This window comes from Protopterus annectens, chromosome 3.part1 (assembly GCF_019279795.1).
Source record: "Protopterus annectens isolate FY-2018-M chromosome 3.part1, PAN1.0, whole genome shotgun sequence".
Taxonomy (NCBI): Eukaryota; Metazoa; Chordata; order Ceratodontiformes; family Protopteridae; genus Protopterus; species Protopterus annectens.
The window spans coordinates 1,408,610,622-1,408,627,697 of record NC_056732.1 but is presented as its reverse complement, the minus strand read 5'-3'; the positions used below and the strand labels follow the sequence as shown (position 1 = coordinate 1,408,627,697).

Below are 17,076 nucleotides of genomic sequence, written 5' to 3'. Positions count from 1 at the left end.
ACTTTAAGGAATGGTTTTAACCTTAGGTTTAGTTTTAGGATAGGTGCTACCTGTATGATTACGCATGTAGTCCATCTTGCTTATTGCACCCTCTGCAGAGGATTTTATGTTGGAAAAACCAATAGAACCATGATGGATAGAATTGGAGATCATGTGTATACCATGCACTGTGCCTCTACCACCAGTGGCCTCTCTAAACATGTAATCAGTACTAACAGCAGATGCACCTTCAAGTTCATGGTTGACTGAATTTATCCCAGCATTAGAGGTGGTGACATCAGGAATCTAACCAAAACCAGGGAGTTTAGATGGATGATAAGACTGAAAGCTGATCCAGGTTAGTGGGCTAAACGAGAAAGTCCCACTTAGACCCATTCTGAAGGGACGTAGTCTTAGGCGTTAAGACTTTTTTATATATTTTCTGCTTATATTTGTTTTTATATTTTTGTCTGTTTTTTGTCATTGATGTTTTTCTGCGTGTTGAATTTCTTTGTATGAATTTTTTCTGTATGTAGTTTCTGCAGATATGTATACAATTTTACACAAGCTGTGGTTCTATAATGTCCTTCTGTGACCCTTAGCATGTGATTAGTTGCTTAGTAATTGGATTGCCTATAAGTAAAGGTTGCTCTCTCTCTGTATATGGGCTAATAAAGCAAAAATGAAAGTGCTTACCTATTTTGTTCTTCAACTAGTGTGTTATTCTTTTGGTAGTTTTGTTTTACATTCTAATTTTTCTTTTCTAACGGCAAATTTATTCCAGTCTGCACATTTCTTCTGTTTCTAATAGAACAGTTATGATACGGAGGCAAACGGACAGTCAGAATATAATGATGTTGGTGGGTTTTGATGCAGATAGAGGATTCTGCAGAGTAAGTTGGGTAATGGAAGCATTTGCAATTCCTAAAACATAAGTTTGATTAGTAGGGTACTTGAAGGATTAGAAGCAAGAATTAAAGTTGCATTTCAGCAGAGGAACCAGACAGGGGTGTCCTCCTCCTTTTATTTGGCAAAACAAAAAAATAAGGAACTATGAAATTCAAGGATGTAATTGATACAATAATCAAGATAAGTTGGCTTTGTTTGCAGATGATATTGTTTTCTACCTGATAAATCCAGCAAAATAAATTTTAGTGTTGTGGAACATTTTGACACAGTTTAACATCTTTTCGGGATATAAAATTAATGAACAAAGACTGTAGCCTTAAGTTATTCACCCACACGCAAATTGGTTTAGCAATGCCAATATTTATGGGAACATGGTAAGGTAAAATATTTAGGTGTATGGATTAAAAAGGCTTTTGTTATGGCAGCTAAGGATACTTGGAGCAAGAGTAGAGAGAGAAAAAATTTGAGAAACTGAAAACTCTTGTTTATGGATATTAAGATGAAAGCCATGAAAATGTTTTTATCCCTTTAGTTTTATATACAGGTCAGGCATATTTTTATCAACAAGAGGAGAAGTTGTGGACAATAATAGAGTTGAAGGAATGTATGTGGGAGGGGAAGGAGGTAAGTTAATCCTTCCAGTAACAAGGTGGTTTAGGCTTACTTGATTTGAAAGGATAGTTTAGAGCTACACAGTTAAGGCTCATCTATGGAACAGAAACGGATGGTTATAGTTTGAAGTGGAAAGGGGTGTTAAAAGTGTGGAAGGGGGTTCAAGAAATAAAGAGCGAGTGAGGTTTTAAATGCAGATCCTTAAAGTAGAATTGTAATCATACCGAATATTATATTCATAAAGTAGCATAAATTATTCTAAGAACTAAGCCAGTACAGGAATGGAGAAAGGAGATTTTGCCAGTAGGGATTACTGCAAGTAGGAGTACAGAAAATAGGAAAGAGGCGGCTACAATTTACTGGAGAAAACGGGCAAAGGAACCAAGGTATTGGGATTAAGTAACTAGAGAGGGAAAGGTAATAGAGTGGGTTGAGACCAAGAAGACTTCTGGATTGCAGGCTAAAGACTGCCTTGCTTACCAGGGATTGATATCATGAGTATAGGCAAGGAGATTGCGATAGGGGAATCAAAAATGAAAGACCCTGCTCTGGTAGAGTTTTCTAGTTGAATCTAGAACAGAGGTTGCTGTTGAAAAAGAGGGGTAATTAGTAGGGCATATAAAATATTGCACAATAATTATAAGAACCAATCAGAGGAGGTTAGAAAAGATTGGGAAGAGACTGGGAAAAAAATCAATTTACAAGGGAACAATGGGAGGACGTATATACGGCTCCCAAGTATGCAACAAGGTCCAGAAGGTTTAGGATGTGATGTTCGCTTTGAAGTATTTGCATGGGTTTTTAATACACCAAGCAAACTTCAAAACATTTTTCCTTGGGTAGATAGCAAATGTTGGAGGTGTGATGTGGGAAGAAAGAGCTAACTGGAAGCATCTGCTTTGAAAATGTAATGAGATTGTAGATTTAAAAAATTCTCTACATTATACTCTGCCAGAAATACTGGGTGAGCAAATGGCTGTAACTAAGAAAATTATTTTTTTGAAGTGAGAGACAGGATCTAAATTGCCTAGATGTAATAAGGCCTCATTAAGTTTAATTCTGTTGGTTGCCACAAAAGTAGTCACTAGAAAGTGGAAATCCAAGTCTAAACCAAGTGTATTGAAGTATTAAATATTGTAAAAGAGATGGAAGAACTGGAAGAGACATCTTTAGAAAAGGGAAGGAGCACATTTCATAGAATTAAATTGAAATTGTGGGAGCAATACATGACAAATAATGTTCAGGAGGTGGAGTGAGGTTTAAGGGAAGGCAGAAATTGAGCAATGTATGTAATGTTGGACTGATGGTTATAAAGAAAGAAAATAGATGTCATTTATATTGTATATAAATTGAAAAATGTCAGTATGGTTTTTCTATTAATGTGTTTGTCTTGAGTGATACTTTAATAGTGTTTAAAAAATAACTTGTCTGTCTGAAAAAAATGCTATACCAAAGATCTTGTATAAGCAACTTTATACAGCAAGATATTAGAGCTGGATGAATGTTTTGGTCCACATAGTGTCTTGCCCTTGAGTATGAAAAAAAGGTTGAGTGGTACAGAGGCTTAAGCAAGAGCAGTATTTATAGAAAAGTAAATTGAATGTGTGAATCCATTTACTGAACTGTTTCTGGAGTAGTAATGCTGATGCACTGTTGCAAGACATATAATGCTGGAGAATCCTGCCAGGTGTAGGTGACATGGTTGTTTGAATTCAGTTCATTTTGTCGACTGCTTGCTCTCAGACATTTTCTGGAGAAGTAAACATTGGTGATTGCTTTTTTTAAACATGACAAGTTGATTTTGAAGGTAGTGGGATTGTAGGGGTGTACAGTTTAAAAAAAAATCTTGAGCAGCAGTTGGTATTGTAATGTTAAGAAAACCGTCAACATTGACATCTAATTACCTTATCTGTTCTCTTTCAGACATTACCAAAATCTGTGGGAAAGTTGAAAAAGTTGACAAACTTGAATGTGGATAGGAACCGACTTGTCAGCCTCCCTTCAGAGGTGGGTGGTTGTGTCTGTTTAAATGTGTTGTCCTTAAGGGATAACCAACTAACACGGCTGCCATCTGAGTTAGCGACTGCATCTGAACTCCATGTACTGGATGTAGCTGGAAACAGGTAAGATGTACCAAATAAGATAGTCTTGCTATAGCCTTACAGATTTTTACCAGATTGTGTGTGTATACCTTAGTTAGCTGACATGTAATTGATGATTGGACCCCATTACCCTCATTGGAATCTTTTGCTTTAACGAAAGAAAAATGTTCAATGGCTTGGACTTTGAAGACTAAGTAGTAGATGGAATGAAGCTATTTGTAGAATTGTATAGAGAAAAGTCTTGTGTGAATGCTGAATTCATTTTTAGCAAACGGAGGTAAATGGCTAGTGGTCATGTAAGAGAGTAAGAGTAAAAATAATGGAAAAACAGAGATGGAGTTATCAACTATATTGTACCACTGGATCTTAAACTCCAAGATAAAGAGCACTTATATTTGGGGACAGAGGTTTTCTGCAAAATGACATGTGGGGGATGTAATTTTAGGAAAATGTACATGGGGTATAAATATATACTTTTTAAATTTAGCATTGCAGTTGTGAAGGAAATTAAATGTTCAATTTTCAGTTTAGGAAAACATATTAATGAGCTTTCTTTTTATTTCAGTGTAACACTGTGCATGATAAAAGTATATGATGAAGGGAATGTATGAACCAGGGATGGGCGGTTCATGTAATATTGAATGTATACGAAGGGAATGTTTATCATTTTCATATAGAAGAAAAACGGGAAATGATTTTCTTATAAGGGAAGAAAAAGCGGGTTTCTTCATGATTAGGAAAAACGATTAAGTTAAGGTAATGGAAAATGGATGCAAATTTTGATAATGAGGGGTGGATTCTGCATAGTCAGTAAGAAATTATGAAAGTAGTATAAAGTTTTGTTTGACTTGTATAAAATGGAAGAAATACAAGAACAAAAGTTTATAATATTTGGTATGAAAAATTATTTGGAAAAAGATTACCTTGAAAGAATTGCAAGTAGCAGTGATGGAAAGAAGGGAGGGAGGAGTCAGCACAAGGTTTAAATGGACTGCGTTGCAAATTCTATAAAGAGATGAATATATATAAAAATAGGGTTTTGTAAAGTAGTAAATGAGTGATTAATTGGGCGGGGGGATTTTTGAGGTGATAAAATTTATATGGAAGGATGAGAAGAAAGACACTAAGAATGGAGACCAGTAACATTAAGGAATGCTGAATGTAAAATCTTTGAGAAAAAAGGTTTTGGATGAAGTTATAGGGGATGGGTGTTTGGTGTTAACATTTCTTTTTACTTCTTTACCTTTAATAGTGAATGATGTGATAAATATAGGGCAGGATTAGTGACATGATGTAGCAAAAGCTTTTGATCTGTAAGTCTTGAAGCTATGTCGAGAATTCTTGAAGCATATGGAATAAATGAAATAATAGTGAAAGTTATTAAAACATTGTTACAAAGATTCTGGAGTGAAAGCGATGGTCTCTGTGTGGTTTGAAAGAAAGATTACAGTAAAAAGGGGGAAAACAAGGATGCCCTTTAAGTTTGTGTTTGGGTTGGCCATGCAATAATTAACACTATTAAATATGAAATAAAGGATGTAGCAAGGGCAATTGATATGTTAAAATACCAGTATGTACATTATATGCAGACCTGTGTTTGTTAAAGTAGGTTTTACAGTTAAATAAGTTAAAGTAAGACTTCGTAAAATAAGATAAATTAAATTGGTTATAACAGAAAAAAAGCTTTAATTTTTTTTTCAAGAAACCAGTTGCTAATCCTTTAGCCATTCAGTTTGCTTCAGATAAGCCAGCTAAGCATGTGTCTTCTGCTAATAGGATCATAGGAGATTACTAGAGTATTGACATTGGTCATAGTAAGCTTAGCCATTTCATCCTGATGTAATGCCATAAAAATGTTAGTACCCAAGATTGCATTTAGTGTTGACTGCCCTTGTCCAGGAGAGATGTGGGCTCTATCCCCGGTAAGAATTTACGGTGCCCCATCCACTCATCCAGGATTCTCTTGAACAGTGTCATAGAGGTGCTCCGTTTCACATGAATTGGTAGCCTTTTCCAAAGATGTGGCAGTCGCTGGGAGATAAATCTGTCCCTCCAGCATGTCCTATTTAAGTTGCAGGCCATATTTAGGTCCCTGGAATGGGTAGCCCTAGTCCTGTTTGGTTTATGGATATTCAGCAAGTTCATTAAGTTTTCGTCTTGGATTGCTCTGTAGGCCAGGTACAAGTGTGTCCCCTAAGAAGTCTAAACAATATGGAGTATAGTGACAGGGACTTTAGTCGGTCTGTGTAAGGCACATTCTGGAGCCCCTTGACTATCTTTGTTAGAAACCTGTGAGGTCTCTCTAATTGCTGCAGGTGCTTACTACTGTGCATGCCAAACAGGTCATTATTCTCAATTATGGGCTGGGTGAGTGCTTGAGTATAAGGGGGTTTATAACTTCTTTTCATCTCGAGGCGATGCCTTTACTAATTGTGTGCTACCTAGAAAGCTTTTCTTACTACAGTAGACACATGATGCTCAAAGTTAAGGTCGCAGTCAACTTGTGATCTCTGGTCCCTTACCACTTCATGGGTACTAGGGTATTGTTGATTTGATAATATGAGGGGACATTGTTTGTGCCAAAGGGAAGGATGATACATTTCTCTGCATTCTGATTCAGACCATGACTAATACACCAGTTGTTGGTCAGCATGAGACCCTCCTGGAGTTATACCAACATCATTTGAGGATTCAGTGATTACACCTAGTTTGCAGTCATCTGCAAACTTGGTCAGCCACAACCCCTTAGTTTTGACCTGAACTTCAGAGAAGTGTATACCAAACAGTAGGGGCCCCAGCACTGACCAATGCTGCTTGATGTGGAGTCACCCACTTTGATAGTGTGCCCGGTTTGTGAGCCAGTTGGCAACCCATCTTACAATGAAAGGGTTTACATTCTTTTTGCTAAGTTTATCGGTAATGCCTGACTGTGGGATTGTGTCAAAAGCCTTTGCAAGGTCAAGTTATGTTGTGTGCACAGATTTGGCCTTGTCAGTGGCCTTGATCACATTTTCAAAGAAATCTGCCAGATTTAACAGGCAGGATCTGCCCTTCATGAAGCTGAATTGGGTAGAATCCAAGGTTAGAAGGTCACCTATGTCTTTATTTATGAGGTCCTTAATAATACGTTCCATGGCCTTACAGATGAGGCTGGTTAGGCTTATAGGCCTGTAATTCCACAGGTCTGCTGCTAGGCTAATTTTGTGGAGAGGAATAACTGTTGCTGTTCTCCTTTCCACACGAACAAAGCCTGTGGTTAAGCTGTGATTGAAAAGGGTACTTAGTGGAGGTACTAGTTCACGTTTTAGCCTATTTAGAAGACAGCCTGGGATCTGTTTGGTCCTATAAAGGCTGTGTTTTTTTGCCTTGGACAAGGCTATGAGGAACTGCTGTTCAGGTATGTAAGGTGGGGGGATGGGGAGTTTGGGGGAAAGTTTTGTTGCAAGTTAGGAGAAGATAAGGGGGTGAAATTTTCACCAGATAGCAGGTTTATCTCTGTGGGGTCAGTTTGTGTGATACTGTTGGCCACTAGTTCTGCACATGCTTGGGTCCTACCCTTTAGGTTACGTGTATAGCTGTAAAAGGCCTTATGGTGATCCTTGGCTGTACTTGCTAAGTTTTTCTCAGAGCTCTTGGAGGATCTGACAAGCTGTCTTATTTGCCTATTGAGGCTGAGGAGGGTGCTTTTCCATTGTTGGGGCATTACATTTCTTTTCTTGGACAACAACTTTTTGCATTTATTGTAGTTTGTTGATGCTTGATGTCCACCATGGCAGCTTGTTTTTACTTGGGGCTCTGGTTTTGATTCTTTCTGGTACAGCCAAGTTTATACACTTATGCAAGTGATTGTACAGAGCTTCCTTCAGATAAAGCAGTAGGGCCACGGACATGTGGTGTAAAAAAAAAGTTCTATGCTTCCTCTACCCTGGGTTTCAGAGTCATTAATTATCAGACTCTTACGACCTTTTGTCTGTACTTGGCAGCCTAATAAGGCTGTTGCTGACATGAAAGGGTCAGATTCAAAACAAGCTATGTCTTTGGTGGCTCAAGGAACTTTGATGGCTAGGCATAATGTTAAATGCAGCTGCGATGCTGTTGAGGCCTCACACTCAGCTTCTGTCAGAAGATTTCAAGGCAAAACCTCTAGATTTCTCACTAGTCCGGGGTCTTTTGTTTGGTCCACAGGCATCTAGCTTGTTCAAAATTCTGCAAGAGCAAAGGAAAACTATGAAGACCACAGGCAAATTTTGCTCGCCTCTTTGCCAGTTTACCAGAGAAGCTACCCTGCCAAGTCCACCTTATCTCTTTGAAGGGAGCATAGGCCTTCTGGGAAACACAACACTCATCATCTAAGAAAAATTTTTAGGGCAAGCCTGAAAGAGACTCCATATCTGGGAGGCCTCTCTTCACAAATAAGATGGTGTGACTATCTTCTCTCTACCCACCCCATCCGCTCAGTCCCACTCTCTCTCTTTTCAAAAGACTCTCATCATCTACTATGAATAGGGAAATGATCACAACAGACAAGTGGGTACTCGCTGTTGTTCAGCCAAGGGTACAGAATGTCCTGGAAGGAACTACCTCCTTTAAAATAAAACCCCTTAGTTTGTACTAAAAGAGTTCTACTCCAGGCTATTCCTGGTTCCCAGGAAAGGAAGATAGTGGAGACCCATAATGGATCTTTCCCAGATCAACACCTTCCTCAGGGTGCCCACTTTCAAAATTCTGTTTATTTAGACAGTTCTTCCCTTAATCCTTCCCCAGGCCTGTCTAGTATCTTTGGACTTGAAGGATGAGTACTTGCCTATTCCCATACACCTGTCAAGCAGGAAATTTTTTTGGCTCTTAGTTGGCTCATCATATTTTCAGTTTTTTGCTTTGGCTTTCGAGCTTTCTCCTGCTTCCCAGAGATTTCACAAAGTGCGTAGTTCTGGTAAAAGCTTTTTTACAGAGAACAGGGTATACAGATATTTCCTTACCAAGACAGTTTGCTAATTCAAGCATCACTGTCTCAGACTCACTCACTGCATCACAAGCTCACCCGTACTCTCCTTCGTCTAGAATTTACTGTCATTTTCAAAGAATCCCTATTTTTCTTGGGTTGAAGACTTGAAAAAAATCTAGTTGGTCTTGCCTCAGGAGAAGGTGCAGAGCCTCAGTCTACTTCCAGTCCCTTTTACCTTTCAAAGTCTGCTCAGCACAAAAGATTCTCAGCACTAGGCTACATGGCAGCAACCATTTCATGTGCTACCACTAGTCAGGCTACATTTGAAAAAGGTACTTTTCTGGGTGCAGACTGCAAATCAAGAATTGCGTATAGATGCCTCTGACAAAGCTTGAGGGGCATGGACAGGCACTGACTAGGTCCAGGACTACTGGCACTTCAGTACACACAGACCTGAAGGAGATGTGAGCTCTCATTCAGGCCGTACAAGTTTTCTCCAATCTCTGGAAACCAGGCTTTCTAAAGGTATTCACAGACAGCACGACAGCCATGTGGTACGTAAGCAAGGAGGAAGATCTTGCCAACTGTGCAGATTGGCTGAGATAGCTTGGGACCTTGCTGTCAAGGTGAACAGCTGTTCCTCAAAACAGTATACATTCCATCCCCGGACAGTGTACTGAAAGACCCTTATCAATGGATGCTCAACAGAGGGGTTTTCTAGAAGTGGTCCACAAAATGGGGACACACCACAGATATATTGGCCTAAAAAAAAAAGTGTCTTCCTCTTTCTTGCAAAACAGCACTTTGCCCCCAGGTTTGGAGGATGGTTGCCTTGTCTTTCCAGTGGACAGGAAGGTTTCTTTTTAACTACCCTCCACTGCCTCTGCTCCCAAGAATTTTGCTGGTGACTGTAATTTTGTCAAGGCAGCATTGGCTGTCCCTTCTGTATCTTTAATGATGGACAATCACCACAAGCTGTACCATAAGCTTGTCCTGCTGACACAGTAGAAGGGCTTACTGCTTCATCACAACCTGTAATCTGTCAACCTTAACCCTATAGACAATAGGATTCTGATCCTTTCAGACACCAGTTCTCTGAGGACATGTTTCAGGACTTTTGTATTCGAAGAGTTCACTCTGCCTCCTTTTGAGCCAGCAGCTTCTTCCACCCTCAAAACCATTTTGTTGGTAGCTCTCACTTCTGGTAGTTGGGTTTCAGAGCTCCAGACTTTCATGGCTTACTCCCCTTCCTTATTTTCCATAAGGAAAAAGTGTCTTTGAGGGTTACTCCTTCCTTCATTCCTAAAATATTTAATGAGATGTCCCTTAATCAGGTCATCAACCTTCCTACATTCATTCATAACCCACAGAAAAGGGGAGAAAGAATGCTACTTTGCTGGATATGCATAGATTGCTCAGATTTTACCTGGACAAGACTAAATCTGTTTGTAAATCAGATCAATTGTTTCCTTCCTAGACTGGCTAACCAGTATCTAAACAGGCAATTGTAAGCTGGATTTCTAGGTGCAGATGTTCATCGTGTTACACTGCTGCAGTCATTACACTTGGGTTGTCCTGCCATCAGGCAGTCCCGCAGTCGGCCAGAGTTCCAAAGTCTTGGTCCGCTGTCCGTTGCTGTCGCCTCCTCCCTAACGTCAGTATGACAGGGGTATCTAAGATGCAGCTGATGCCATTTTCTTCAGTCTTTCTTGCCATGCAGTGCCCGAAGCAGAAGCAGTTCGCAAGTGCCGGTCGGCCGACTCCTGAGATTTTCATTCCGAATCCAGAACTGAAGTCTTCTAAAAAAAGCTAAGTACCCTGTTGGGGAAACTTTTTCTTGCCTCAGAACGATGTCTGTAAAAGTTAATAACTATTTCTTGTGGGAAGCAAATACCTCATAAGGATTTTCACTCCTATTGTATTCCATGCCTAGGCCCTGACCACGATGTCACTGGTTGTCGGTTTTGTGCTAGGTTTAACAAGCGCACTATTAAACGTCTGTTTGATTTTGCCCAACATTATTTTGGTAGAAAATTCAATTATACCATGCCGTTGGAAATTCCGACAACCGCAATGCATAAAAAGCACAAGGACAGGCATCCGAGGCCCAAAACGGACGACGAGGTCTCTTCTAGGCCGGTCGCCGGTTCTCCGGTTTTCAGCGAGGTGCCTACGCAGCCCCTGACGACCGCTTCCGCAGACCGCCTCCGACTCCCACATGGAGCTGGCTGGGCCTTTGGACGCACTAGGCCTTCAGTTTACCATTCCTAAACCTACAGAGGAAACTGAAGTAGCTGAGCATTCCACAGCTACAGAGGGTGTTTTCAGACCTACCCAGTTAACTATTAAACCCCTCTGTTAAATCTAAGCCCCCCCTTAAAAGCAAATAAACAGACACAACTTTCTCCAGGACAGGCTTCCATGCCTAAGAAACAGATGCTAAAAATGGCCGAGGACCTGATCACTCTGATCAGGGGGTCCCATCCCCTTCCTGATAAAAGGCCCAGGCAGGATGCAGACTACAAATCTTCTGACCAGGTATCCCTTTCCTCTGACTCTTCCTCGGACCTAGGATATTCTTTACCCCGTTATTGAGGATTCTGATGCTGAGGAATCAATTCCATCAGCCTGTCCGTCTGAGGACTACTCCTTTGGGGAGACCTTGCATACCATGAGAGAGCATTTCCATTGGGAAGGCCAGGATTACTCAGAATCCAAGAAAAGACTCAGAGACTTCCTTTTATTGCCCGAACACAGACCCCTTGCTATGCCGCCAGTTTTAGACATTGTGGATGATGTGTACACTGAATCCAGTTTGAACCCGGACTCCTTACCCCCAGCCCCAGTTAAACCTGATAGATATTACAGAGTCCCTGACTCTCACAAATTTCTGTACAAAAGCCCTGTTGCTGACCCTGAAACTATTTCTCAGGGACCCAAAGGGATTAAGGCCTCATCAGCAAAAAACCCAGTCCCCTCTGACAGAGATTCCAGAGCATTAGACAGATGGGGAAAGAAGGTATATATGTCTGCAACTTTAGCAATGAGAGCCTTGAATTGCCAGTTTCACATGCAAAAATATCAGCAATTTTTGATGTCTCATTTGAAGTAAAAGATGCTTCCAGAATCAGATCCTCCTAACTGAAAAGAAATGCAGGATTTATTGCATGCAGCTGAACAAGTGGGAAAACATACTTTGCAATGTGGGTTTGATTCCTTAGAGGCCTCCTGTAGAGCAGCAGTTACAGGCTCTGTCATTAGAAGGCATGTTTTGTTAAAAGAACATACGTTACCAGATCATGTTAAGGTCAAATTATTGGATGCACCTTTGCAGCGGGATGTGCTGTTTGGAGTTAAGGCAGAGGAGGTATTAAAGAAGATGGAGGATAAGGCAGAATCTATGCAAACAGTGAAAGATTTCTTACAGGTTCAGCCTCCTTGTTTTAGCAGAAACTGGCCAACAAAGAATTGGTCCTTTCCAGTCACAGACCTCAGAGGGGCAGATACAGACGTCCAAGAGATAGAGGTCAGACACAAGGCCCTTACAGGCCTCGACAATGGGGCACACCAGGCCAGAAAGAAGGGGAAGCAGGCCTCAACCTTATAAAAACAGCCTCATTGACTTCCCACTACTGCCAAACAGCTCTCTCTTGGCAGCCCCCTTAGGAGGAAAACTGGCACTTTTCTATCACAACTGGCACTGCATCACCAAAGACAAATGGGTTCTCAGCATTGTATCTCAAGGTTACAGGTTCCATTTCCACACCTTGCCAAGGCTAAAAGGAATGCCAAATCTGCCACCAAATCAATGGGCAGAGGCTCAAAAACAAATTACAGCACTCATGGACATGAGAGCTATTCAAAAGGTACCACCACAAGAATAAGGACAAGGATTTTACTCAAGACTCTTTCTGGTTCCCAGAAAAGACAAAGCCTGGAGACCCATTCTGGACCTTTCTACACTAAACACTTACCTGGATGTTCCGAAATTCAAGATGTTGACACTACAGCAGCAGCTTCCCATGCTGGGCAAGAAAGCTTGGCTCTTGACTTTGGACCTCAGAGGCATACCTGCATGTCCCTGTCAGACAAAATTGCAGAAGATACCTCAGATTTCTAGCTGGTTCAATGCACTATCAATTCTCTGCACTGCCCTTTGGCTTATCTACTGCGCCCAGGGTCTTCACAAAGTGCCTGGCACCAGTAATTGCATTTTGCAGGCAAAAAGGAATTCAAATTTACCCATATCTGGATGACTGCCTGATTCAAGCAGAGAGCAAGGACATTCTACTAAAACATCTGGCGTACGTAAAAAAGTTAAGTTGCCTGGGGTACACAGTAAACGAAAAGAAATCAAAACTAGTGCCCTCACAACAGATAATATTCCTGGGTGCCAGCTTGAACACAACGGCCCAGATGGCGTATTTCACACCAGACAAGCAAGGACAACTGACTCAATATTTTCAATTAATGGCAACAAAGACCCAACTCCCTGCACGAAAAATTCTGCAGGCCTTGGGCTACATGGCATCTTGCATACTACTAATTCCATATGCCAGACTGCATATGAGGAAACTACAATGGTACCTAAAGAGCGTATGGTCTCAACACTGGCAAAGTTTGGAAACAGTTATACCATTAATTCCTTGCCTACAACAGGAGTTTCGATGGTGTGCACAAGCTTGTCACCTCAACAAGGGACAGCCTTTCACTCAACCCACAGCCAGGCAGACACTGACAACAGATGCATCGGATTACGCCTGGGGAGCACACATGGCAGGAAAATGTATCCAGGGCGAGTGGCCCACAGAGCAAAGACATCTCCACATCAATCAAAAAGAGATGCTAGCTGTACAAAATGCCCTTATAGCTTTCAAGGACCTACTGACTCCAGGACAGTTACTACTAAAGACAGACAAAACCACAGTTACGTGGTACATAAACAAGCAAGGGGGCACACACTCCTACCCCCTCTGCAGACAAGCCATAACCTTGTGGAACACAGCTCAAAGCTACCAAGTTCATCTGCAAGCACAATTCCTGCCAGGAGAGAAAAACACACTGGCAGACCTAAGCAGAAACATTATGGACCCACACGAATGGGAACTAAACCCACAAATATTCAGAATAACACAAAAATGGGGGAGCCCGGACATAGATCTGTTACCCACCCCAAAGAACTGCCAATTACAGAAATTCTGCACAAGGAGCTACCATCTACAAGCGTGGAAAGTGGATGCCCTCTCCTTCAGCTGGAAAATACTACAAGTATACGCTTTCCCACCTTTACCTCTCCTTCCAAAGGTACTCATAAAAGCCAGGCAGGAAGAGCCAAAAATGATCCTGATTGCACCAGACTGGCCACGCCAGCATTGGTACCCAATCCTAAAGAACTTAGTACAAGAACCACCCTGGATTTTACCACAAATTCCACAGTTGCCATTACCAAGCTCCACCACCTACCTCTATACACCAAGGCTTGGGCAGGGTTTGCCTCTGCAGTTCTGCAGGGCATGCTGACCCACGTCTAGGTCTTTTACTAGTCTTACCACCCCTCTCCACAGCTTTGGGAATCCTCCCACAGGTGATGACTGCAGCAGTGAAACACGAAGAAAATAGTACAGTTGTGTACACTTACCGTAAATGTAGATGTTAGAGTGTATTCTGTTGCAGTCCTGGTTTCCCACCCTCCTTCCCCTTTACATCTTCTTTCTTTAGGGAGACATAAGTTTCTAATGGTGGCTTTTAGCCACCAGGACCACTTTACCATATTTACTTTGGCCTCTGGTTAGGGCAAGAAAACCTTATGTAATGGCATTGTCTGCCTTCCTTTATAGCACTGACGACTGGACAGCAAGTGGCAGCAGCTGATGCAGAAAGACATTGACTCTGGTATTCAGGTCGGCCGAGGGCCACCACAGCAGGGATAAGGGCGGCACAGTGGTGCAGCAGTAGCGCTGTCACCTCACAGCAAGAGGTTCTCTGGTTTGATTCTCGGCTGAGGTGCCTTCTGTGTAGAGTCTGCATGTCCTCCCTGCATGTTCAGGTGAGTTTCTTCTGGGTGCTCCAGTTTCCTCCCACGTTACAAAGACATGCATCTGGAGTGTTTCTCCCCGGGCCTCTGCTGAAAATTGGGTTTGTTCTAAGTCGGACTTTCCCGGTTAACAAATGTTAAGTAAAATAAATAAATAAATGAACATTATACAGTAGATACCTTTTTCAAATCCAGAGCTGTCTGCTTAGGTCAGTCCTCTGTCATCTATTGGACAGTTCTTATAGTTCTCAGCTTTTCGCCCTTCTACTCACTTAAGCTTTGTGAATCACCCATCTGTTTTAAACACTGCAAGAGTGATTTTGGTCAGGACAGGGTACATTTGTGTAAGAACTTACCATAACAGTAGATGTCCTACTGTCACTGTTGCAGTATTCCTTCCCACTTGTCATCCTTCTTGATCAGTCTGTATCCCTGTTTTACTCTCCTGCCCTGTTTGGCAGCATCTAGGACCAAGGAGGTCTTCCCTTAGTGTATGCTTTCCCCCTGTTAGCTGACCACTTTCTTTCCAGATGTCTTCAGGCTGTTGGCTTGGAGATATTCTGAGGGTTTATGCTCATACATCTGCTTATGCAACCCTGCATTCATGGGCTGAGCTCATACATGTGACATATGGCTCATGGAAGGTTTTAGGCATTGGTAACCCGGCAAGACATCAGTGACGGAAATTCATCCGTTTGGAATACTGCAACAGTATGGTATCTGCTGTTATGATAAGTCCTTAAACAACTGTACGTTTTTGTTTTTAATTTTGATGAGATAACGCTGTTTTAAAGTTCTTTCTGTAGGTTTTTAAAAGGTGAGAATAATGTTACTATGGAGTTGCAAGTAATGGAAATATCACACGTAATATAAAAAAGTAACTTTTGTAAATAGTTGTAAATAATGCAAGTAAAACAATCTCTACTCTTTTTTTGACAAATACCATGGGATCATTTACATCCATTTGAGGTACCACCATCTCAGTCAGACAAGACCTCAGTTTGTCTCATTTGAAGGATGTTTTTGGAAAGGTTCCTGTGTTTGAATTCTAAAGCAGCAAAGGTTTCTAGGGATCCATGTGGCCTCTGTATAATGTTCCAAAACCTGTAGTAGCACTGCTTCTGTTGCCCTGGAAAAGGGTATTTTATGAAGCACTGCCATAAATGTTAGTGATTCAACCTGGTCACCATCAGACATGGGAAGGTGAAACTTGTCCTCCTTGCTACCCGGACTAATGCCTCACCTTAAAAGTTCCTGATGTGAGGATGGCAGGGAGGATCCCATGCACAGTTAGAAGTCCATACTGGAACACCATTAGAAGGACACCAAAATGAATGTTAGGTCATAATCAAACCATCCTTGAGGTAATTCTTTTTATAGAAACTCCCCTTTGGCCCCTGCTTGTAATGAGACCATTCTTCAAAACAGGTACTAGAGGCAGAGAGGTCCCAAAAGAGATGTGTCCTCCACTGGCTTCCATGTAGGTGAATCCCCCACTGTAGGGCATGCCATTCTACTAGTCAGCTAGACAGGTGCATACTTGCAGTTTGCTTGATTGCATGGAGCAGTCCCTTGTTATCCTTGGCTGTATTTCTGTAGTCATACTTTGCCTGTTGGCTCGGCAGATGATAGATTAGGTTTTAATAGCTTTTCCCATGTTTGGGATAACAGCTTAGGTTTTCGTTTAAGACGTAGGTCTTTGAAGTTTGGTAGGGTCTATATAGACAGGTTCAGGATCATTCCCATGGGGAACAGCAGCCTGTTGCCAGCACCCAGAAATTGTACAGGCCTCTTGTATTCTGTTCTTACCTTTGGCAGGTATGCCACCAAACACTGACCTTGCAGTCAGACATCTGTGCTGTACTTGTTTGGATATGCATTAGCTTGTCTCTTCTGAAGGTGGTGGGGATCAGAGAAATTCCAAACCCTCAGCTTCTTTTGAGAGGACTCTGAGAACACAAGAGTCTCAGTCTGTGAGATCCGTAATGGCACTTAAACCTCCCCTCTGGATGAGTTTTCCTTTGGAGAAACCTTTTATGACTAATGAAAGTTCACTGTGGACTTGGCCTGTGGCCTCTGATGTTCGTCATCTTTCACAGTTGCAGTCCTGGCTTGTGAGATTTCCTGCCATGAAAGCCCCTTGGCCAGCCTGACTACCCGAGAAATGTTCCTCCTGCTAAGGCTGTCAGACGCCCTAACCGACAATAGAATGCTTGGGTATATAGGGAGCCAGTCTACATCATGAAATCATTCTTTTCTTGTCGTTGGAGCCAGAAGCGGTATTCCAGTGCAGTGTTCGGTCCACACCGGAGAGACGTCGTCTGAAAGATATAGACCCTGTTGGGGAACTCCTTTCTTTTGCTGTAAACTCATGTCAGATAAAGTAAATAGTCTCTGCTGGGGTAAGCAAATCCCACACAGAGCCTTCCACTCACTTTGTCTCACCTGCTTGGGCCCAGATCACGACGTCCCTAGTTGTCATTTTTGTGCCCGCT

General features: G+C 41.7%; 1 protein-coding gene across 15 annotated transcripts in view; it reads left to right on the top strand.

Moving 5' to 3' along the window:
- Nucleotides 1-17,076, top strand: part of SCRIB (scribble planar cell polarity protein) — a 2,800,411-nt gene that overhangs the window by 99,895 nt on the left and 2,683,440 nt on the right. For all 15 annotated transcript variants that reach the window (XM_044067477.1, XM_044067487.1, XM_044067486.1 and 12 more), the window contains exon 6: nucleotides 3,424-3,623. In XM_044067477.1, coding sequence (XP_043923412.1) covers nucleotides 3,424-3,623 — 200 coding nt within the window. The remainder of the gene's footprint in view (nucleotides 1-3,423; nucleotides 3,624-17,076) is intronic.